The following is a 24,165-nucleotide window of genomic DNA, read 5'->3' as shown; positions in this document are numbered from 1 at the left end:
CTACAGCTACAGTAGGACAACTTTCGAAAAAAATACGTACTTTGTAGAACAAAGCGTGGTTTTAAATTATTAATCTCGGAAAAAGTGGTACCCAAAAAAAATGCAATAAATTCTTCGATAAGTGATCAAAGTCACCCCGGTTTACGGTGATAACTTTCGTATTCTTCAGTACGCCTCTTCGCTTAGCTTCTTCATTTGTAAATAGACAACATTTTGTACACGCGAAAGGTTGCAATCCAACCGTCCTAGATAACAGCCTAGAGGAAAAGGAAAAGGATGCAAGCGTCAACGGAAAGCTAATTTTCCAGCTACACAATTCTGGTTCCTGGTAGTCTGTATGAGAGAGCAGAAAAGTGTCCGCGTGCAAGACAATGAGTGCCAGAACTGAATCGAGTATCCTAATTTTCGAGGAGAACCATTCAATGTACAGTTAAATATCGTAGCTGGTGAGTACTTCAGGGTAATTCGAAATTTAAAACATGCGAATATTTTTTGTCTAAGCCCTATTCTAAAGTTCCTGTTGGATTGGACGGAAATTCACCACCATGAAATTTTTAGGGTAAAGAGTCTATTTTGACCCTATTAAGGAGGTTACCGCGCTATTTCTTTAATTACTCGACTGACATTTGATGGAATGCGTATAAAATAATATCAACATCTTTTCTTCGTTCTTATAAATCAATAAAATAACAAAAATGTGCTAAAACGATGGGAAGCAGGTGTTTAGGCTCAACGAAAAACTTGAATCGTGTGCCCCAATTATCACCCTATCATTTGAGCCAATGCGTTGAACAACGATGGCAGGCGCTGTTCTAACCAACGACTTCACATGGGTAGTGTCATAATAGAAATAGAATGAACATACGGTCATTATCCTACAAAGGAAAATTGAAATGTGATTCTACTGTTTAACCAAAACCAATTTAAGACCTAAACTTTCCTCTCTAGAAATATAACAATCCCAGGGCTCCGTTAGCTGCACTATAAAATACATTTCGAGAAACTATCTATCTATCTTATTCTTATTTCTTATACACACATAAAAGTCAATGTTTGTATGTATATGATTTATGGACTTCCAAACGGCTTCAACGATTGCCGTTCAAATTTATACTTAGTAGGTGTTTGTTATGGAGCGTGTTTGTGTGCTATTGGTTGGGGATTATCTGCCCGCCAGATGGCGTATTGGAACAAATTGTGTTTTCCTCCTATTTCGTTGAAAGTTGCAACAACGCGCGACGAATATTAGCTAGTTTAACTATATGCTTCAATAATCCATATTCAAATTTCGGAACACCAAGCCTAGTGGAAAAGCGGAAGTCTGTATAGAAAAGTTTTCGCAAGATCTAACTGTCGTTCCCATAGTTTCAACTACACACATAGTTACATCGGTCTCAAGACATAAAAAGCGACAGGAAACTCCACAGTTTTTCCCATGCCCAACTGCCACAGAGAGAGATCAACAGTCATTACTGTGACGACGGTAACGGTTATAATGGTGACGATGCTGCTGCGTACCAACAACCGAGTGAGCAGTTGTCATCGTCGATTTGAACTGAATGGGAAAACAGGCAGATGAGAAAAGTAGTCTTGTTCATTCAAAGTGAAACTCACTGATGGTTAGGTACTCAACTCGACACGTGAAGCTGCCGGCCGCCAACCCGGACTCGGACCTGAACCGTGTGGGTATAAAAAGCAGGGAAAAGTAGCATACCGCGATGGATTGAGCGTAGCGAGGAAATGAAAGAATTTTTCCTCCTTTTATTTGAGCTGCGAAGAAGTGTAAAAACAAACAAACAAGGTAAATATTTGAGCGCATGTTGAGAGCACATACCAAGTGTATGCTTCTTCCGTCGTCTTCTAACGGGTCTGACCGGCGGCAGTGATTGAGGCCTTTTTGTTGTTGGTCTTGCTAGGGAGTCACTGTATTCATAGTTGAATGATAGCAGAGATGTTGAGATTTGAAGACGACAAATCGTCAGAGTAAATATGTGCAGTGCACATCATTTGCGTCTAGAAATTATGCGACTACAGTAGATCTAGATAGTGTGTGTTGAAAATCTTAAATAAGTTTTTGCTAAACTGATGTATTTCACGAAAAAAGTATTTCAACCTTCAAAACAACTGTTTTATTTATTTTTTTCAAGAATCACAAATGTAATTTATTTCGATCGTTATTCTCGAAAAGTCTACCCTTCTTCTCCAAAGTAAAAGGTTTTAATTGAATTACATCGTATCCACCCACTAAAGCATGCATACACACATCACAGAGCGTACCCAATTTCCGTATTTTATCAGACAATAACATACAAAGGGCGGGAAATTACTTTTTCCGGCTATGAACGTTGAATTCGGTGAATAACTCACTTTCCGTTCATGTTGAGCAAAAATTTCGTTAGTCAATTTCTGCAGCTGCCTCTTCTCCTTGCGGAGAGCTGTATTTTGAATGATAGCTTTGAACGAAGACAATCCAATTAATAGACAAACCTTATTCTCTCTCAATTTCGTTTCAGACACCGTGACCACCCAACATTTAGTGGGAATTAAACACGACCATGACGACCCGGAGGCGACCCTGTCAGTCGCCTATTGGCCAATGTCCTGCCGTTACTCTGGCGCTGCTGCTGATGCAACTGGTAGCCATCGGAAGTAGTCTGGCGATAACCAACAGTGTGTTCAAAGCTTTTAGCAAAGATCAAACGGTAACGTCCAGCACGTTGAGTTGGGAAAAGTTCAATGGCGAGAAAACTCAGCTGCAATACGCGATTCAAAGCTACGACCCGGCGGAGCACCCCCGCTCGAAGGAACTGGTGGATAGCGACCAGGTTGGTATTCGGTGCTATGATCAAACGGGAACACGTCCTTGTCCGTAACGGAGCATGACCTTGTTTATTTTAATTTAATTTGAGCCTCGTTTGTTATACAAAAGGGTAAAAAATAATTTCGTTGATCAATAACCAATAGCGCGGGGCAAGAGAAATTGTAATCTATAACGAGTTCCAGTTAAAACTAAATGTTTTGTTGAAACTAAATGAGATTAGTAATCCGCAAAAATGTCAGATTAACGAGGATACCGTGTTTATCTATAGCCAACTATAGACAGTAAAATGCAACAATAATAATTGAATTAACTGTTTCAAGCACCTCTCTCCGCTTGCGGTTACTACACCAAACACGAACATTCACCATCGATTCCCCGTTCCTCTTCCTGTCTGTTCAACAGCTGAGCCACGCCAGCTACGTGTGTCGGATACAGATCGAGGGCATCTTCTGCGCCGGACAGACGCACATGGAGGACTCGTCGACCATCTGCACGGCATCACTGCAGTCGGACATCCGGCGGCACCGGACGTTCGAGGTGCTGGTGAACCGCGGTGGCGGTGGAAAGCTCAAATGGCAATCATGGAACAAGTATCGAACGGAAAAGTTCCCGGGCGCCGTCAGTGCCAGTAACGGCAAGGTGAGTTGATTGGATTACTTCTCGCGGTCAACCTGCAGCTGGGTGGGGGACGTGTGTAGTGTCAGGAGTATAACGTATTAAAATGGAGCTGCTGCTGGGAGGGAATTATTCTGCTTGAAAGGTGATAAATTACTTTCATCAATACTGAATGAAATGAGGTGTGTTTTCCGAATGAAATGTTAGGTCTGATTAGAAAGGCTGTGCAGCTTGGGTCTGTAGATATAATAACCAATTCAATGAAAAAGTTTGTTCGCGGATTCATGGAAAAAATATGTGTATACCGAATCAACTGTTTTCAGAAACGAATTATAGACGAAATAATCAATGATTAGCGCATTTGAGGGCGGAAATATGGCAAGATCGCTATGTTAAACCAAACAATTTGTCACTATTGTTAACATGCCGCTTTCAATAATACATTAAAATACTGATTTAGCTGTTGCTACCAAATATTGTTTTGTTTTCTTTGGCGATTTTTTATCATTAAAGTCATGGGTGCATTTTGACTTCGTCTCATCAGAAATTGGCACTAACCTAGCGCCGGAGCTAATCTATTCCGACAATAAGTTAGTGTCGGTTTCTGATGAGACGATTAGCTTTATTAAGCTAGGATTTGTGCACTTCACGCACACAAACTGGTGTCACCAAAATTTTTCGCCCTAGTGAGAAATGTTGGTGTTTGCCCAATTTTTTCTCCTTAGGGGGAAATATAGCGCAGATTTTTTATCGATTTTTAAAACGATGACAAGAAGGATTGCACACTACGGCAAAAACAGCTTGAGTGTGCTAAGACTGAATTTGATATTTCGGAAAGCATGAAGAACATTTTAAAAAATACTGTCTTCCGTTTGTTTCCAGCAGGTCAGGGCCATTTTTATAAGCTTTTGAATATTTTTAACACTTTTACCTTTAAAAATAACGACTGAGAAGTTGTGTACATAAAACCTGCGCGGAAAAAAAATCTGTTCATAAATTCATGAAAAAAAAAGATCACGACATCGTGAACTGAACTGTTTACAAAAATGTTGATCAAGTTGCTGAAATTATGAATAATAAACTCGTAGTCATGAAACTTAGCTCGCCACGAATATATACATGGCGTTACATTCGAATGATTGGTTGAGTTATTGTGATTGTTCCCTGAGCACGTTTAGTTTTTCTGATGATCCTGGATCATAATTTGGAAATACACAATCGCCAGTTAAACAATGTGCATGATTCCACGAACTTATTCGTGATTTTCATAAGTTCTCCCGTCATGAGTTTACTGTCGGATTTTTCTGTCCGAATAGCGTGTTTTAAGTTCATGATTGCAGGATCTTAGTCGCGATTTTCGAAATTTCTATTTACGTCATCGTAATATTTTTGTCATGAGCAGAATGATTCATGTTCATGATCTCAGGATCAAAGTCAAAATGTTTGATATTTTCTTCACGTGTAATGTGTAAACCATGTTAATGATTACCGTACTGAATCTGATTTACGATTTTCGTAATTTCTATTCACGTTATTGTGATATTTCAGTCACGAGTAGGCTGATTTGTATTCATGATTTCAGGGTCTGAGCCACGTTTTTTGAGATTTTTGTCACAAGTGGTGTGATTTATGTTCATGATTTCAGGAACTTAGTCACGCTTTTCGTAATTTATATGCATGCTATCGTGATTTTTTTTTTGAGCTTACTCTCCAATTTGACTCGTGGAGTGATGTGACTCGTGTTCATGATATCATCAGTTATATCATAATATTCGTAATTTCATTTCGCCTTATCGCGATATGTTATTTTTTGATTCCTGTCAGATTTTTTGCTTGGACTACAGGTCGGACTCGACTATCCGGGAACTCTGTTATCCAGGGATTCGATTATCCGTGATTCGATTATCCGGGGAAAATGATTCGATTATCCGAGTGTAAAAAATTCAAATTTCAACTAGAATGTCGATCATTGCAGTGAATAGAACTTTTTTTCGGAGAAATGGGGGGTCTAGGGCTAACCTCGTCTCAAATATTGACCTACCTCAAAAATAACTTATATATGGGTTGCTCCGCGCAAAGTGACCAAAACCAAAAGAAACCAAAACTTGGAATCGACCTTCACGGGTTGGAACCAGTTTTGAAGGAATTGTTCATCTAGAGCCAATATTTAATAACCTAAATTATTGCGTCGTTAGAACTACCCCTGAGTCCATGGTAACACTCTTAATTTTAACAAATTGTTTAAAAAAAAAGTTTTTCTTCGGATTATATTTCTGGTACTGTTCGCACTAGAATCAATCAGCGAGATGATTTTGGAAGGATTTGTTCAAGGAATCTAGAAAAAAAATATTCTAGTCTTTAACGGCAGTGTTGCCAAATATGCAACTTTTTAATTTTAAACTAAAAGTTCATTTTTCTCGTAATACCCATATCGGTTACTGCAGACTTTTTTGATGCATAAAATGTCATTATTCCGGTCGGTTTCTGGCACTCTCTTGGGATAATGATGATATGCTTATGATTCTGTTTGGATACTTTCCAGGGTTCAAGTTTTCTTAGCATTCCAATAGAATTTATGTCAGAATTTCGATTGCATACTTATCGGTATTTCTATGGTTTTTTTTCTTTGAATTTTGATGCAAAATTCTAGAGAAAAGCTTCTTAGAGGTATGGTGGAATCCTTCACAAGGAGGAATTCTGCTGAAGATTATGATTTATTCAAGATGCTGATAGAATCATGGTCTTATGTTCAATTAAATCTGGTGTAAAATTATAATAATTATTCTGCTCCGAGTTCCAGTGGACTTAAACACAAGATTGCTCTTCTCGAATTATCCCCTTTAACAATTGGCTCCTGTTTAGAATTCCAATGGCATCTTTAACTTTAACTTTAAGATAAGCATGACGGTATCTTTTAGATAAATAATCACGTTTCTAAACAACTATAACTTTTGGTTTACACAACATATGTTTACAACTACAAGTAAGGCTAATAACTGGGACTAAGATCTTTCATTTCAGCAATAAAGATTATAAATATCATAGAACAATTAATCTGATTGGGTTTCGCTGTAGCAGTGCTGCCATGGATAGTTTCTGTTAATGGTCAAAATGAAATTTTGGAATATTTTCGTAGCCTGGCAATATTATTGAAAACTAATAAAACTTTCTAATTTAGACTGCCCTCATAAACCTTTTTCATGCAATTGGACTAGATCATATGGTAAATATTGAGCAGCTTCTAGCACTGTGACAGAAGTATCTATCTTTTTTAAACCAGGTTTTTCATGTTTCATGACGCCAACAGTTCCATGGAAAAATAGTTTTGAAGCCCTATACGGAGTCGAAAAAAGTTGGTCAAGGTTAAGAAGATTCTAATAAGAGACCCGGTCACTGGAGGCGCTTTCAATTCTTGGGTAGCTCAAACAAAGATAAATGTTAGGGCGCCAGCAGTACTACTCGTTGAGGCGGCCGGGAACCCATCATCTACGTAATTTTGGTAGTCCTTCGCTGGTGACAAACATGAGTGGGAGAGTTTGCGAAGTCGGTCCGACATTGGTCAACTAAATGATGCGATAAGGACAAGCTCAAGGATCTCTTTATGGAGGCACAAAACACACTCTTTTAACTAGGATGAGGGTTAAAAGCAATGTTAGCTGTGATATGTGACACCACCACGTAAATTAAACTGGAGCCAAGAAACAGACGACTCCCAGCTTACTTAGTAACTTTTTTTCTGGTATTCGAGTAATCGAATCATTTAGCTCGGAAAACCGAAGACCCGGGTAATCGAGTTTGACCTGTATTGCAAAAGACACACCTTATTAAAGAGTTTGTCTAAGAAATCTTGCACAAACAGCTGATACATACCGTTAAACCATTACCAATATAAACAATAAATGAAAACTAAATAAAATACAAAGCACACCTTGAAAGTCTAAAAAATCGACTAGGGCCACAATAGGTACATTTACGTTTACTATAATGGGAATATTTACCCTGACCATTTTATTTCCAATTACTCTGCTTCTTTAGCTTATATTCATAAAATAACACAAAAAAAGTTTGACTCGATTATCCGGGTGATTCGATTATCCGGGGTGAGATTTTTTTTAAGTCCCCGGATAATCGAGTCCGACCTGTAACTGGATCATAAAAGTGTGACTGATTCGAAGTATCTTGTTCTGTGAACTATATCACGAACACGATTTGTATATCTATAATGTATTTTTGGTGCTCAGCGCAGTTTTTGCTTTCTGTCCGGACATCACACTGAACCTTATCAAATGAATATGGATGTTTGAAGTCCTAATAGTTTTTTTGTATATCTACTGCTCGTACCTAATACCGGTCGCTAGCAGATGGCCATATATGATATCTCATGAAATAGTACATAGAAAAAAGAAGATTACACGAGTAATACTCGAAATTTTGTGAAAAAGTTCAAGTAAAAATTTCATGACCAAGTTACATGAAAGTGAAATTGATTAGGACCATCTTCTAAATATAACAAGCGTGCAAGATAGATCGTAAATCATGTACTAGGAATCACGAGCCAGTTCACGGATTCATTAATATTATTTCATGATTTTGTTAACTTTTTCCCGAGCACGGCTGGTCTGTCGTAATTATTGTACTGGGCAGCATGAACCAGTTCACGAATATATGAATAATACTTTATGATTTCGTGAACTATTACACGAGCACGAATGGTAAGTCGTGACTATTGTACCATTCTACCGAATGGTAAGTCATGATTATTATACTAAAAATCATGATCAGTTTACGAATTCATGAATAATGTTTGATGATTTTGTGAAATATTTCAGAAGCTTGAACTAATATCTTAGGAGTCATTAAGTATTTCACGAAAACTGAATGGATTCATGAATAAAATTCAGAGTTTTGTGAAATAATTCACGAGGAAATATCAAGATTGTTTTGATTTTGCGAACTAATGTTCCCAAATCTACGGATAAAATCATCAGTCAACCTTTGGTTTTACGAATAATGTTACTAAAATTGTGAACTAGTTCATATACAGAAAATTGGTAATAACATGGCGGAAACCGTGACTGAAGTTCACAAAACAAAAACAAATATTTGCACTGAAAAAAGCGTTATGTGGGCGTTACTGAAGGGAAATTGAACATAAATATAAAACACATGATTTTTGTCCAAGGTCCCGTTTCCGTAACATAAAATCATGATTATTCCAGAATTCATGGCACTTCATTCACAATTTTTGGAATGGAATGAATAAAATGAACAAAAATGTCCAAACATCCTGACTCCTGCGGCAGAAAATAAGTCGTCGGAAATACTAAGCTTGCTCACATGACGCTATTCTACGAATATCTAAATTTTCTTCCTTCACCTCCTTCAGTACTCTTAATAATAAAAATAGTTCATATCTTCCAGTCCCTTGCTTATTGTAAGTCGTTTGCTACAAAAAAACGAGTAAAAAGAATAGAACGAATATTTTAATGAAAAGTATAAAATTAACAAACTGAATACACTGAACATTTCCAATAAAATAAGAAAAATGATTATTAAAATGAATAAACCGAGCGAAATGCATAAAATTATGAAAATAAATAAATGGAATGAATTAAATAAATTGAATCAAAAAGAATATTTTTTTAGTTCGTTTATTTGACACGGCTCAATGCGTTAGCTTAGAGGAGCCATGGATCTTTTATATATTTACAAGATGTAAAAAATAAAAATTACAATACATTTTATTTTGAGCCTGTAAGATCCCGTGCGCGCAACTTGCTATTGCGAGCGGAGATCTTTTTTCGCGTCGAGAAGATGTTCCTTCTCTCGCCAATTTCGGGGTTATCCATGCCACTCTCGTTGTCGTTTACGCATGTATCAGCATCTTGATTACTGCCTTGATACTCGCGATCAGATGTTATTCCTGGCTTCTTGCCCTTGCGGGTCACGAATGTGAACAATTCATCCTTGGTGGTGGTTTCTTCACTGGTGGTATTAGTTGTTAAGTTTGAAGTACTTGACGCAGCTTTTACAGTTGTCATTATTGCCTGAACAGCAGCCACAAATTTGGCAACCGTTTGCGGTTCAGGTGAAGATATTGGAGCTTGGGTGTTGGCATTTCTTTCTGCAGGTGAGCTTTCCTCAGCGGTTTCTGAGCATGGTTGTCCGTAGTGTGCCGTTTGTTCACAGAACTGGCACGTATTCGTTTGTCCTTGATATGTACAAAGAGTTCGCTGTGTAATGGTATCACCCCCTTCTGTTTTGTACTGCAGGGTCAGGTAGGAGGGAATTGGTTGGTCTACCCGCATTCTCACCACAAATACACCATTTGAAATACCTGGGAAGTAGTTTCTCCATGTGTCCTCCGTAATAGATTCCACTGCTCCGAAATTCGACATGAATTTTTTAATTGCCACTTTGCAAGTAAGTGGAGATAAATCATGTAATTTCACCCCAATAGTTCCATTATCCATGTTTATAGGGATCTTGATTTCAACGTTGTCACAAACAAGCACGTGTTTCAAGTTGTTCAAGCTGTATGGAGGTGACTTCCGAAAACCGAAGCTGCATTTTCACCTTCAGCAGATGTTCCACATCACGAATACTTGGTCTTATGCGAAAAGACCTGAAGTCAATCGCCACAGTGTTAGGCCGAATAATCACGTTTTTAATTCATTTCGTTTATTTGATAGGCACAAATGCGCCAGCTTGGCGGTGCCAAATTCTTTTGTTTTTACATTTTGGATATTTTAAAACTAGGAGGTTACAATGTTGAAATATTTTTTTTATAAAAGAGAAAAATAATAATCACGTTTTGTTGATGAGACTCAGTCATCTTGAAAAATCACCCAAGAATACAAAATAACGGTATCCTTTGTTCTTCAATCAATGCACACAAGTAACTGTTTTTTTTCGTTCGCTTTGCGCTTTGGCTCGGACAGAAGTAGGAGCGCACTGAGTATCGTGACCGCTGTCTTTGATGGTTGAAAACAGACCGAATTAAAAATTTAGTATGAATAAAATAAATGAAATAAACATAACGAATAAAGAGCATAAATTGAATAAACTGAAGAATTTTGTTTTTTTCCAGAGTTGTCTTTTTGGAGCTATAGAGCTCTTGGGGGTAGGGTTTCAGAAAGGCTCCCCGTCAGAATCACTCACTACAATTGCAGACGGGACGGGAAATGTCACCCACTAAAACACTGCTTAAGGCCAATTGCAGCGGGCCGTGATTCTGATTGTTATAATGAGTATACGGTTCAGATGTACTGACGTACAGCCTCTACTATCGCTTGGGAATGAGCGTTTATTTGTGCGCGCTTGTGACCGTGCTAATCGGATTATAAGTGTTATAGCGTTCACTAAATTATCGGGTTGCTTTTTTTACGTTTGCGAAATCTTGGGCGTGGATGATCGCGATTGCATTTTAGTCTTTTCGTATTATCGCAAAGGGCTCGGATGTTTGTAAGTTAAGGGATTCGATCCCGTAGGCATTTGTATGTCGCGTGTATTAGCGTGTATGTACCTTCACGTGTATCAATACGATGATGGATGATAGCACGAACCTTAAATCAGATACTTAATTTTCAGTGTATGGATCAGATGCTAGAAGAGAATGAGTTCTTCCATATCACTAGAGTTTCCGGTCATGTCGCCATGGAACGTGTTGTCTAGTAGATATGGACGTCATTTTGTAGGGACTTCCGAACGTAACTGCTTCGAGATCGCACGAACACGGGCGTTTGTAGGTTCACTCTTGCGACTGCGATTGTAAATTTAAAAGTGCTAAAACGTTCACTTAGTCACCATCGTAATATCCTGTTTGTAATACTGATACTTAATTTTCGGTGTATGGAAGAGAGTAAGTTTCCCCATATCACTAGAGTTCCCGGTCATGTCGCCATGGAACGTGTTGTCTAGTGAATATGAGAATCATTTTGTTATTGGTTCAACTAAAGGCATGGAGCTAGGCTGCTAAGACCGAAGGTAGAGATTTCCGGACGTGACCGAAACGATATCGCACGGACATGGGTGTTTGTAGGTTCTCGCTTGAGATCACGTTTATAAGTTTATTAGTGCAAAACATTCACTTAATAACCGAGGTGTTTTCATATTTGCGACACCGCTGGCTATGGTGTGCGTGGATGATCGCGAAGATCGTAAGCGTTTGTATGTTAACGTGCTGGATGCTAGAAGAGAGTGAGATTCCCCATACCACTAGAGTTCCCAGTCGTGTCGCCATGGAACATGCTGTCTAGTGGTTATGAGCGACATTGTTTTGATTGTTCCAACATGTTCGTGTGAACAGTGAGTTAATGTTTGAGGCCGCGTTGGTAAATTTTTAAGTGCTATAAAGTTCACTTAATGTTGGCGAGATCATGGACATAAGTATGTGTGGATGATTGCAATTGCATTTTCGCATTTGTGACTAGGTATGTGTTATCGCAAAGGGCATGAGTGATTGTACGTTTGTGCAATGTCCAATGGCGGTTTAAGCAACTTCAAAGTTCCATTACATATTAAGCAGTTTGAAAGATTGCTAAGAACATTTCATCATGTGCTGTGCGATCACTCTGAAACTAGACTTTTCCACCGTGACCGAAAGTCATATACCATTCGACACAGTTCGTCGAGATTTGAAAATGTCTCTTTGTTAGTGTTTTTATAAAGAGTCATCTAGCTTCCGTCTCTAAACCATTTATCTCCTGTTTCTGTGAGCCCTGTAGTTACTGTTTACGTAAATCATTTAGCTTTGTCGCAATCTACTCGAATAGTTCCCGGCGGTGAATCAACCCAATTTCGACTGAGTTTCTCGATGGCGGAATTTCTCTCCATACCAATGCCCCTTGTGTGTTTTTTTTTGGCAGCCAGTTTTGTCACCTTCTGCTCAGGTGTTGAGGGCGGTCCGGCGCTGATACTTCACGTGACCTACTTGATCTAGTCCTCGGCGGTGGAATTAACTGTATACTGGTATACTGGTGCTTTGACGACCCACCTTCCAATGCATCGACGCGAACTAGTCGAGCTAGTCCGCGGCGGTGGGTCTGACTTACTTCACGGGCGGGGCGATCACCCATTGTTTCTTCATCATTTTCGCTGCGGACCCGATATAATTTGCAGTTTTTCCGTTAATGGCGTTTCACGTATTTTCATCACGATGCATTTTGTGGAAAATTTCACTTTGCGTTAAGCCGAACTGTGCAGCCAAAAATCACGTACTCCAGTGTCTCTTCAACGTCTGTGCATTCCGGACAGTGAGGTCGCTCTTGCCGTCTTTTTATGAGTATTACTGTTACCATTAAAATTAAGTCGGACGTCGATTATCACCTAACGCTTTGAGTCGATGATATATTCTTCGACCGTGATTTTTGCCTGTTGCACTACCTGTCTGTTGCTAATCAACATCATCTCTGTTTTATGATGGGCTATCTGCAGCTTTTCTCCCAATTCTAGTCTTCCACTGAACCTATCGCCTCCGTGGCGAGTACCTTCACCTCTTCTAGTGATTCTCGACTGCTTGGAGCACTACATCATCTTCACGCCGCTAGAACTGCAATAATTCATCGTACATCGTGTTAAAAAATGTCAGATCGAGGAAAGAGCCCTGAGGAACGCAAACCGTAATTGTCTCTCTCCCTTGTCTTTCTCATTGATCAGTGTTCAGTTCTGAATGCATGTTTTCAAAATCTTGCAGAGGTACTCAGGAATAATCATGCTGTGTAGCGAATGGGCGATTACTTCCCCACTGTTGAAAGCGTTCTTCACGTCTAAGGTGACCACCACTATAGATGTGCCTTTCCGGAAGCTGTGTACTTGGTAAACCTGTTAAGGGTTATTCTGTCCAACAGTTTCCCGATCAAATGCAACAGACATGATGGCCTATACGGAGAACTCGTCGGCTTCGACAGCAACACCAGCTTGTGTCGCTTCCAGTTATCAGGGAACCTACCGTCGCCTATGCATTTCTGAAACGTAGTCCTGAACATACCCGGGTTCTCATGCAGTTTTCAGTACCATGTTTGGGGTCCCATCTGTTCCTGGGACCTTCTTCACTTTGATGGCTTTCGCCACTTCGATAAGTTCTTCATCGTTTATTCGGGTTCATTCTTCATAATCATTTTTTGTCGTGACTAACGACTTACCTTTCAATATAGGGGCCCCTTTTCAAAATTTCGGAAGAAAAATGATGTAAGATTTTGAACGCTTATATCGTTTGTTGTACTGAATGGATTTAATCAATTTCTTCGGCATTTTGTCGAAAATATTTGTACCAATGTTGTATTAAATTTTGGAATATGTAGGATATTCATTATCAACGGAAAAATAGTGTTTTGAAAAATCTTTCGAAAACGACTCGGAAAAGTGAAAATTTTCAGCCCATCCCGCACAGAGCCGTCAAAATGGTGCAGCAAATGAACAATAAAATAATGAAAAGTTTATATAAAGGTCCACTACATGTTTGTTCCTATGATTATTCGTATTGGGTTGCTTGACGAGAGCAGTTGGTGGGGGAAAGCCGGGATATTAATTTTGGTTAAGCCATTAGAAGTCGGACGGAAAGGAAAGGCTCATGCACGCCACGAGAACGAGCGAGAAAGCGATAGTAGTGCATATTAGCGAAAGCGTTACGTACATTTTGAACCTTATTAACTTTTCTTCTACAAAACGGATTGCCAATCTTGTTTCATAAATCGGAAGGAAAACGTTCAATGCTTGCTACCGATGCGTTCTTTGCTATATAAAATTTGTTTAAATAGTTCGAAAACTACTTTAAATGAAATCAACATTAATGATAAAACCTATAAATAGGGGTGGCGCAGCTTTTCTCTAAGCCAGACGTGTGTAAGACGCAGTGCATAACAGACGTGCGTGGTCGTGAGAAGCTGCATCGGACGACCAATCAAATCAGCTACCATCGGAGAGAAGAAGAAAAACGTTGGTGGAGGTGGTGGCGGTGAGAAATCCAAAAAGCCAAAGGCTAAGAAACGCAGTCACTGAAAAGGCGGTAGTAACTGCCACTAAAAATGCCACCAAAACTGTGGGATACACCCTACGGTTTCGCTATACATGTGCTGCAGTACACCCCTCGGCCAGCCGTCAACCGACGTTGACAATACCAAAGGTTTAGAAGGTTTGCCAACACTGCTTCTGCCGTCGTAATAAAACTAGGAAGAGAATCTGCCTCTCTTTCGTGTACGTGCCGTCGAATAGGTAAGTTGTGTTCGGTGCAAAGCTCCGTGTCCTTTCCCTATTGGCAAGACAATTGATGTGGCATTATGGCCAAACTCCACAATGGCGATCCTGCCAGGAAAGTTGCGTCATCGCAACTATAAGGTTGACCGGAAACTACATCAATTGTCTGGGATGGACATGAAGAACCACAAAAATAAGAGCTTAGCTAAGGTGCTGCAAGAAAAAAAGAGTAAGTCGCCATGTTGGTATTAGTTTTTTTTCCATCTACGGTGCTCATGGAGTGTGAAAATCTCCATTTTGGTAAACTTTCTCGAAGAGTACGCAAGCGAAAATGATTGTATCCGCCAAAATACTTCGGGATTTAACAGTGTACAGTGATTATGTTTTACCATTTTAGCATAGATTTTGATCTAAATTTAAAACTGCCCCTTCGTATATGGAATCATTTTTGTGTTATCTGTGTGTGATACTTATATGCTTTCCGGAAGGTGGTTCAGATTGTAATACCGGACGACTTTTCTCAACAAAAGCCTGCTGCGAGATGGGAGACCTCGTATAAATGGTTTGGGGCGACTGCCTTCGCCACAAATGGGACACTTGGTGGCAAGGCTACGAATCAATCTTTGATCAAGGAATATTGGAATATTCTCTACGAAGTGAGACACTGTCGGGAGTGACCACAAGTGGGACGCTTGGTGGGAAGGTAATGAATCTATCCCTGATCAAGGATTGAAATATTTTCTACGAAGTGGGACGCTGTTGGAAGCGACCACAAGTGGGACGCTTGGTGGGAAGGTAATGAAACTATCCATGATCAAGGATTGGAATATTCTCTACGAAGTGGGACGTAGTCTGGAGTGACCACAAGTGGGACGCTTGGTGGGAAGGTAATGAATCTATCCCTGATCAAGGATTGGAATATTCTCTACGAAGTGGGACGCTGTCGGGAGTAACCACAAGTGGGACGCTTGGTGGCAAGGTTATGAATCTATCCTTGATCAAGGATTGGAATATTCTCTACGAAGTGGGACGTAGTCTGGAGTGACTACAAGTGGGACGCTTGGTGGGAAGGTAATGAATCTACCCCTGATCAAGGATTGGAATATTCTCTACGAAGTGGGACGCTGTCGGGAGTGATCACAAGTGGGACGCTTGGTGGCAAGGTTATGAATCCTTCCTTGATCAAGGATTGAAATATTCTCTACGAAGTGGGACGCTGTCGGAAGTGGTACAGGATATCCACATAAATAATCATTGGCCTTTGGAGTGGGACGCTCCAGTGGATAGAATAATACTTTAACAAATTTTGATAGAACGGGACGCTCGACATGAGTTTATTATGTATATTATGTCCGCTTAAAATCATTGCCGTTTTGTGGGACACAATGGAATGAGCAAAATCTTTGTCGCAAAGTGGGACACTTGTCGGAAAGATTAAGTGCAAAATCTTCACGACGCTTCTGATCCCTTTTTTATGCTATTTTCTCGGCAGTGGATTAATATGGAAGACACTGGAAAATACGTAAGAATTGCGACCGAGGACAGAGATAAAGACGATAACTCCTCCTATTGTTCCGTTTCATGTGAAGAAGCGGCAGAAAGCCATTCAAATGATGAAGAAAAGTCCCAAGAAGATCACGAGTACCTAGTGGAGACTGAAATTGTACGCTCTTCAGTGGAGTCTTGTACGGCCTCGATGAACAAAGAAAATGGAAGAATGAGTACTACAGTTAACACTGTTCTAGCCGAGTCTCTGAATACCGGTACAGATCAGAGTAATGCTGGTATTATGGAAACAGCGAATCCAGATGTTAATGACATGAGCGCTAGACTGGTAGTCTTGCAAAAAGCTCTGATCGACTTGACGCAGATCGTAAGTGAATAGATAACGGAGCAGAGACCTTTCTCATCAGATCAAGATTGGACAGAACTAACCGCTAATCGGGTACCTGTAGCTAGCTCTCCCATTAGATTCGATAACATTCCACCATCACCAAAGACAAAGAAAACAGCATGCATGTGGGAAGCATTTACAATAGGTATATGGAGAAGTTCGAGATAGCGATCTCCTTAAACGGCATTACCAACTCCTCCAAGCAGACTCAGTTGTTGTACTTGGCGCTAGGGGATGAGCTACAAGAGATAAATCGCGCCGCAGGTCTACGCCCTAGCCTTTCTGATCCGGATTGCTACAGACGAATGGTAGGAAATATTTCAAATTATTTCCGAGCAATGACAGACGTTAGTGGTGAACATGACAAGTTCACTGCCATGAAGCGAAACCGGGGAGAGTCGGCTGTGGTCTTCCGCGCAAGATTAGTATCACAAGTTCGGCTCTGTAAATATAGCGAGGAGGTTTAAACCCGTTTTGTGAGATCCCAACTTTTGAAAGGGATGTTGAGTTGGCGAAGACGGCTCGAATGTTCAACTACGACACTGAGTTTGTTGTTCAGTCGGCAACTCGTTGTGAAGCCTTTGAGGGGGAGACAAGCTCGACCGCAGGCGAAGTGTAAGCAATTGGAGTTTGAAAACCCGGACAAAACGGAAAGGTATCTTCCCAACCAGCAGCAGTGGAATAATTCGCATGACAATAAGCGTAGTGGTCAGTACCTCAATTCGTATTGCGACTCACTACCCAACCATTTCTCTAAAGGACCGTTTGCAAAACGTCCGACTATGGGAAGACAAGAAAACAATACAGCTTCTAACAGACCGAGTAAACGGAACTGATCTTAACGTTGTGATCGCCCCGTTCACATTGGAAGGCAGTGTCCAGCTTTGAACAAAAACTGTCGGTGTGGTAAGCTCGGACACTTTGAGTCATGTTGTCCTCAGAAGATGAGGGTTGATTAACTCACACAACAAAATCCGACAGAAACAGAGAATGAGGAACAACAGGTATGATAACACAATCATAATTATTATTAATTTCATACTTTTGCTCCAAAGCATGGTGGTAAAGGTATAATATTAATAATGATTTATGAGATTATTACGGTCTGAAGAATCATATGTCTAGTAGACAACTTGAATTCGAAATTTATTATAATCCAGTAAATATTTGTTACGTTTTTCATTTCCATTACTTTTTTTATTTCTTGGTGATTATATCTTAATATTTGCCGCTTGAATGCACGATTTTCACTATTCGTGGTACTCATTTTTCGAGATGGATACAATATATACCTCTAGCTCAGGTTTTTAATCACAAAGCTCGGTATGTTGTCGAATAGCAACAGTATGCATTTAATGGTGAAAACCCTTGAAGTAATAATGCAGAAAAGCCCTGTTTTTTAACTTAGAATGGAAAGCTTCATTAAGTTCCACTGACGCTTGAACGATGAAAAAACCATTGATATCTTAAGGAAATACTGCAATACTGCAGTATTTGCAAAATAGTATATTATAGTTTAAAGTAAAGATTTAAAAGTAAGAGCTCAATGTCGTACAGTAAGCACGGAGAAGCCCAATGTAATTCAATATTTTCTGCATTTTTATTTTTTCTCCTAAATTCAATCGCAGTACATCAACGCACTTTTTAGAAAATAATCTGAATAGGGGGCCGAGCACTTTTTTTAGAGAAGAAGTGGGATGTGGGATACACCCTACGGTTTCGCTATACATGTGCTGCAGTACACCCCTCGGCCAGCCGTCAACCGACGTTGACAATACCAAAGGTTTAGAAGGTTTGCCAACACTGCTTCTGCCGTCGTAATAAAACTAGGAAGAGAATCTGCCTCTCTTTCGTGTACGTGCCGTCGAATAGGTAAGTTGTGTTCGGTGCAAAGCTCCGTGTCCTTTCCCTATTGGCAAGACAATTGATGTGGCATTATGGCCAAACTCCACAAAAACATCGAAGGCTGCAAAGCGTACTCATTCGGTGTGAGCTGCGAAAGGGGAAAAATCGTATGGATGTACGCAGTAAAAACAATCGTCTGCAAGGTTTGAATTGTTTTAAAAGATTCCCGTCTTGTATCAACATAGTTATCCACAAACCGTCCTTATTAGGACGAAGGCAAAATGGAAAAAGAATTTAATTAGAAAGTTTCTTTTGTTAACTAGTATTAAGTTTGCGCTTGGTAATTCTGTACTTTTACCAGTGAATCAGAAAATGTTTTTCTAATCTACAAACCCGAAGGTTTTTGCAAATCCTTCCAAGAAAATCAGTGAATGTGGCAACTCTACCACTAAGCGAAAGCTACACCAAAACGAATGATGAAAATATTTTCATTTATCGAACAAAAGGACGTCCTTCCATCTGCATTGTAAAGTCAATAAAAAGGAACACCATGATGAAAACCGTGCTCATTCGGTGTGAGCTGCGAAAGGGGAAAGATCGTACGGATGTACGCAGTAAAAACAATCGTCGGCAAGGTTTGAATTGTTTTAAAAGATTCCCGTCTTGAATCAACATAGTTATCCACAAACCGTCCTTATTAGGACAAAGGCAAAATGGAAAAAGATGGGTTGGTAATGTATATGACATAACAGGGGTGTCGTGACCACACTTCGAAGTTATTTCAAATCTTGCAAAGCATAAATTAACATAATTTCAATGATTGTTCCTTTATGAATGAAATGACAAATTTTCAGGTCAACGCGGCAATAACTTTGCAATTTATAGAACAATTTTATATTTTTAGTTATCATATATTAACTGTCATCTCTTCCAAACAACTTAACCCTCTGCTGCCAACCACGTGGTTTTGCAGGGTTAAGGAGAATCATTGTAAAATGTCCAATACATGATTTTATGTTGTTACCTCCACTAAAACCACTTCAGAACACTCCCACCTGTCATACATGTACATTGTCTGCATGTTGAAATCATTATATGAAATTATTGACCTGTATTCAACGCGGAGAACTCGGTAATAAAATTGTTTTGCTGAATATACTAACGAACGGGATCCCCAGGAAAATTTCGCTGAGCCCGGTGAATCGAACTTAATGCGCAAAATTTAGCCATTTGAAGGAGATACAAGCAGAATTTTAAGAATATGAGCATCGCGGTTATGTCCCGGACATTACCCGCCCCTAGTTTTTCGCTAAGCGTGTTCATTTCTGTACGGAAAAGATTCCGATGGTTGTTTCGAGAGATTTTAACATTGATATTTCAAAGCAAGAAAATTGTTCATTTCATGAATGAATGTCTCAACGAGCTTAGAATCCAGCGCATCCCCTATCAACGCAGACGCCAACAACAAAGGTTCTTTTCAGAACCACCATAATTATTATAAAGAATAACTTGAAACATTCCCACATATTTCATTGAGTATCATTCGATTTGAATTACAAGTCAAACGAGTAGTCACGACACTCCGGTTATGTCCTAGACATTACCCACCCATCTTTTTTAATCTAAAGATTTATTTGAAACGGCTCAATACGTTAGCACAACTGAGCCATGGGTCTTTTAATTTTTTACAACAAGTAAAAAAAATAAAATGCTATGAATATCGGTCTTCCAGACCTTGTTGACGCAGCTTGCTGCTGCGTGTCGAGATCCTTTTCCTTGGCGATGAAACCGCTTGGGAGTCATTCAGTCTGCCTTCTCTCGCGTTATCGTTCCCGTCCATGTCATCATCGGTACTGCTTTCTTGCTGTTCACGATCAGAGGTTCTTATTTGTTTCTTGTTCTTACGGGTCGCTGTTGTAAATCCGTCTTCATCGGTATTTTGGGGAGCGGTTGTCGTGGTCGTTGTACCTGCATTATTGGTTAATTGGATCGTTGCTTGTTAGAGTTGGCTGTAGTAGATGAGTTTTGACTAGTTGCTTCGGCGCATGTTTTTGCGTAGTGGGCTGTATGGTTACAGAATTGGCATGTTGGGGTCTGCCCGGGATACGTGATAAGTGTTGTTTGGTTATAGGTCACGCCATCCTTCGGTGATTTGCATTCGATAGTCATGTAAGAAGGTATTGGTTTAGTCACTCGCATCCTCACAGTACGAACGCCGTTGGGAATGCCGGTGAAAAAATTTCTCCAGGTGTAATTCGTAATAGATTCTACTTAACTATTCTATTTAACTCCATATTGCGACATGATTTGTTTGATGTAATCTTTCTTAGTGCGCGGGGCCAAATCATGGATACGTACGTCCACCATGTCGTTTTCCATATGCACCGGGATCTTGATTTTGGTGTTATTAAACTCGACCTCGTGTTGCATGTTGTTCTTTTCAATGAAGTTTTCTGCCTGTGCTAAACTTCTAAATGTGATCGAAACACAGTTTTTAACGTGATGTAGCTGAATGTACGTAACTTCAGCGAGATTAAGCTCCATTTTAACTTTAACTAATTGCTCCACTTCCTGAACTGTGGGTCTAACACGAGTTTTATTAAAGTTGATCGAAATCGTATTATCCCGTAGCACGGGCACTTTTGTTTTATTTGGCAAACTCATTTCACTACGCAGCCGGGGGAAACAATACAATATTGTTTGTGCACTGATATGATTTGGACTGCTTGTGCGATAGGCACCGATCGGCTTGTAGGTAGAATTGATTGTTTCACTTGTGCGGGACGATTTTTAGCTTCTGCTCAGGGTGAGATGTGAAGACAAACTGAGTCTTCATAATCATGTTCCTCACTGTGCGGTATAAGTTGTCGGATCGTTGATTCATGCTTCGGGAACAGCCCTTCGATTATAACCGTAATTTTCTCCGGGCATCTGGTTCAGCCGGTCCTCTTATCTTCGCCATGGCAATTCAGTAGACGTCTCCCCGAAAATACGTGTTAGCTCTGTGGAAAAACTCCGCAAGGCAGGAATAATTGCTCTGTTGAGAGTGATTCTTGTAGTTCTGTATACCAAGTTTTGTTCCTTTCTTTCGATGTCATTGCGAGTCCTCTGACATGTAGATCGAAAATCGTCGCAATCCCCGCCCAAAAAATTGATATTGGGCGGTGTCTCGGTTTTTGATTATTCCATCTTCTATTGGCCCTTAGTGATATCAGATCCAATCGCAGTATGAGATCATTATGAAATGTATCTAAGGGACCATTCATAAATTACGTAACGCTTTTAGGGGGGAGGGGGTACGACAAATCGTGACATTTTGTGACATGTACTTATTAAAGAAAAAAAGTTTTTTCGCGAAATTTGTTACGTAATAGAATGGTCCCTAAACATTCTCGAGAACACATAGCTGTGCATTACCCAACACAGTAATGATCCGTGAACAACTTATTTAATCAATTAACCTCGGTCTTCAACTACATATCCAGCCGATAAACGATTTTCAATATGACTATATTTGACGAAACATTAATTTAGAAGCAAATAATTTCGATCGCACATTTCTTCCAGGTTGATGATTATTATGTAGCCCGATACAAGCTGGATCATCACGGTCACCACCATCCGTACATTGTAGGCAATTACGATCCGTTGGAGAAGTTAGGCGGACGGATTTATGCGCCTCTTCCGGGAGCTCCTCATGCCTTAGTAAGTGATCAATAACGTCAAGCTATTCTTTATCTGTACAATCTTTCATATTTCTAATTTTCCACAGGAACACGAGAGCGGTGAGATTCTCGTTGAAATTGAACCGGTACAGTACGAACTAAGGAGCATAAAATTGAACAAGATAAGGACTGTGATCAAGAAAAATGTCACTAATTTGGGTAATAATTACCAGGCCAATTATAATTATAAATTAATAAATGGCGTTTGTTCTATATTTTAGGATCCACCATTCTATCAAACGAAGAGGACATCACTAATCAGGCGGAAACTGTGATAACGTACGACTACGTTAAGGTTACCTATTACGGTCGTCAGTTGGGCGTGGGGAATGGAGTTCCCACGAAGGTGATCGATCCCAGGACGCAACAGCCCGTCGATATGTACTGGGGAGTAGAGCTAACAGAACGAAAATTCGAGGTGGGTATTTCAGAAAAAGTATTTGTCAGAAGAAAACCAGTAGAACGGTGTAATATACTTTCAGACCAAAGCGATTAATACGATTTTGCAGCCGGGGACGGCCATAAACGTTACACTGTTGGGAAACTATACCGAGATGGAAGCTCCGTATCACGCTAATCTTAAAGCGTACTACGACGACAACAGTGATCCTGTATCGAGGAAACTGAACGGTTACGTAAGTGTTGAGTTCTATATCCGAGATACGAATCAGTCAAAGTTTAATTCCTTGGATTAAAATTTGGCCAGTTTGTAATTTTCGACCTTTCGAATACAATCAATTTCTAATAACCCTCCAGATGTTAAGCAAAGACATGGAAGACGTTAAGATCGAATTCAGCCCAATCTACTGGATTGATAACGGAACCCTGGTACCGACAACGACGACAACCACTACGACCACTACAACGTCCACAACGGAGGCGACCACCACCAACGAGCCGGTTCCCATCAGCAACACACCGATCGATGAATTCGGCATTGGCAGCCGGTTGGACGACGGCATGAGTAACGAGATCGATCGCTCGCTGGCTACCAGCCGCGAGGAGGTGGCAAGCAGCCGCAGCATCGATAAGCCGGAAAGCAGCATCAGCCTGTCCAGTGTGGGTGGATCGGCGAAGGGTGGCCACAGTGGTGCCACAAGCATTGGGCTTCTTCGGTGGTCGGGTGGAGTGATAGCATCGTTAACCGGAATAACAGCAGTCCTGGTGGCACAACAGCGGATTTAACTGTGTAGGGTATCGTGTAAGCGGAGTGTTAAATAAGTTTTACTTTCTACCATACTTTTTTGTTGTTCCTCTCACGAAGGATGATTAGGATATGAACGCGAACATTGTTGAAGGATGGTATGTCGAGTTTTTTTTTCGTGCAACGAGTTGGGGAGGGGAAGGTTAGCGAGCTTTGATAACATTGATTGTTCTTTTAAGCTTATTCATTTGATATCAATTTTCTGCTGAGATCATCATATTTTTCTTGTTTTAGCTCGTAAGAACCCGTACAGTTTAAGATAATTTAATGACAAGCTCTATATCATTCTATTTAATTAGAGAAAAGTTTCAATTTACAGCTATAAATCCTAGGTTTTTATAGCATAGCAAGTAAAACTAAAGAATTGTGAAAACCAGTGAAATTATCTCGAAGAAGAGATGTCAATGTGAAACTACTTTGTTCATCATGTAAATATAGTCTATAATTTAGAATTACTTTTCAATATAGGAGAAAGAAAACAAAAATGCGTCGCGTCCAATATAACTATGTATTCGAAATGAATTTAAATTGTGAATCTGCACATCGGAGCGAAACACACAAGTTTGTCGCTAAACATTCCACTTTGTAAAGTCCACGTATAATGCCAGGGGATTGGAAGTGGGGAAAAAACTGCATTCGTTATCTACTAGTACGATCACGATTATTGAGTTCCGTTCTAACCTAATATAGCTGAAGTGTTAGCTATTGATCCGAAAAATAATATATATTCCAAAAATAAAAACAGCCAGAGTAATCTTCCAGTAAAGAAATTTGTCATCGAAATATTTCACTTGTTGATTAACTGCATACCAACCAGGCGAATTTATGTGAATGTTGGAAACAAGCTGTCGAGTTTATAGCTGCGTCG

At 39.9% G+C, this 24,165-nt stretch overlaps 1 protein-coding gene across 1 annotated transcript; it reads left to right on the top strand.

The window, feature by feature from the left end:
* The first annotated feature begins 2,517 nt into the window (after nucleotides 1–2,517).
* LOC131695037 (protein unzipped-like) lies at nucleotides 2,518–24,106 on the top strand. The gene is made up of 7 exons (XM_058983565.1): nucleotides 2,518–2,825; nucleotides 3,224–3,460; nucleotides 21,936–22,073; nucleotides 22,141–22,252; nucleotides 22,315–22,511; nucleotides 22,576–22,728; nucleotides 22,850–24,106. Exons 1-7 carry the CDS (start codon nucleotides 2,556–2,558, stop codon nucleotides 23,276–23,278), a joined length of 1,536 nt encoding a protein of 511 aa, XP_058839548.1. The 5' UTR covers nucleotides 2,518–2,555; the 3' UTR covers nucleotides 23,279–24,106.
* The last annotated feature ends 59 nt before the right edge of the window (nucleotides 24,107–24,165 follow it).

The sequence above is a fragment of the Topomyia yanbarensis genome, unplaced genomic scaffold (genome assembly GCF_030247195.1).
Source record: "Topomyia yanbarensis strain Yona2022 unplaced genomic scaffold, ASM3024719v1 HiC_scaffold_244, whole genome shotgun sequence".
Classification (NCBI taxonomy): Eukaryota; Metazoa; Arthropoda; class Insecta; order Diptera; family Culicidae; genus Topomyia; species Topomyia yanbarensis.
The sequence above is the reverse complement of the archived record's forward strand: the minus strand, read 5'-3'. Positions and strand labels throughout refer to the sequence as shown.

Coding starts and splice junctions, on each gene's coding strand:
- LOC131695037 (XM_058983565.1), top strand. CDS start 2,556: ATGACGACCCGGAGGCGACCCTGTCAGTCGCCTATTGGCCAATGTCCT. Junction 3,461..21,935: donor TCAGTGCCAGTAACGGCAAG/GTGAGTTGATTG, acceptor CATTTCTTCCAG/GTTGATGATTATTATGTAGC. Junction 22,729..22,849: donor CGAGGAAACTGAACGGTTAC/GTAAGTGTTGAG, acceptor ATAACCCTCCAG/ATGTTAAGCAAAGACATGGA.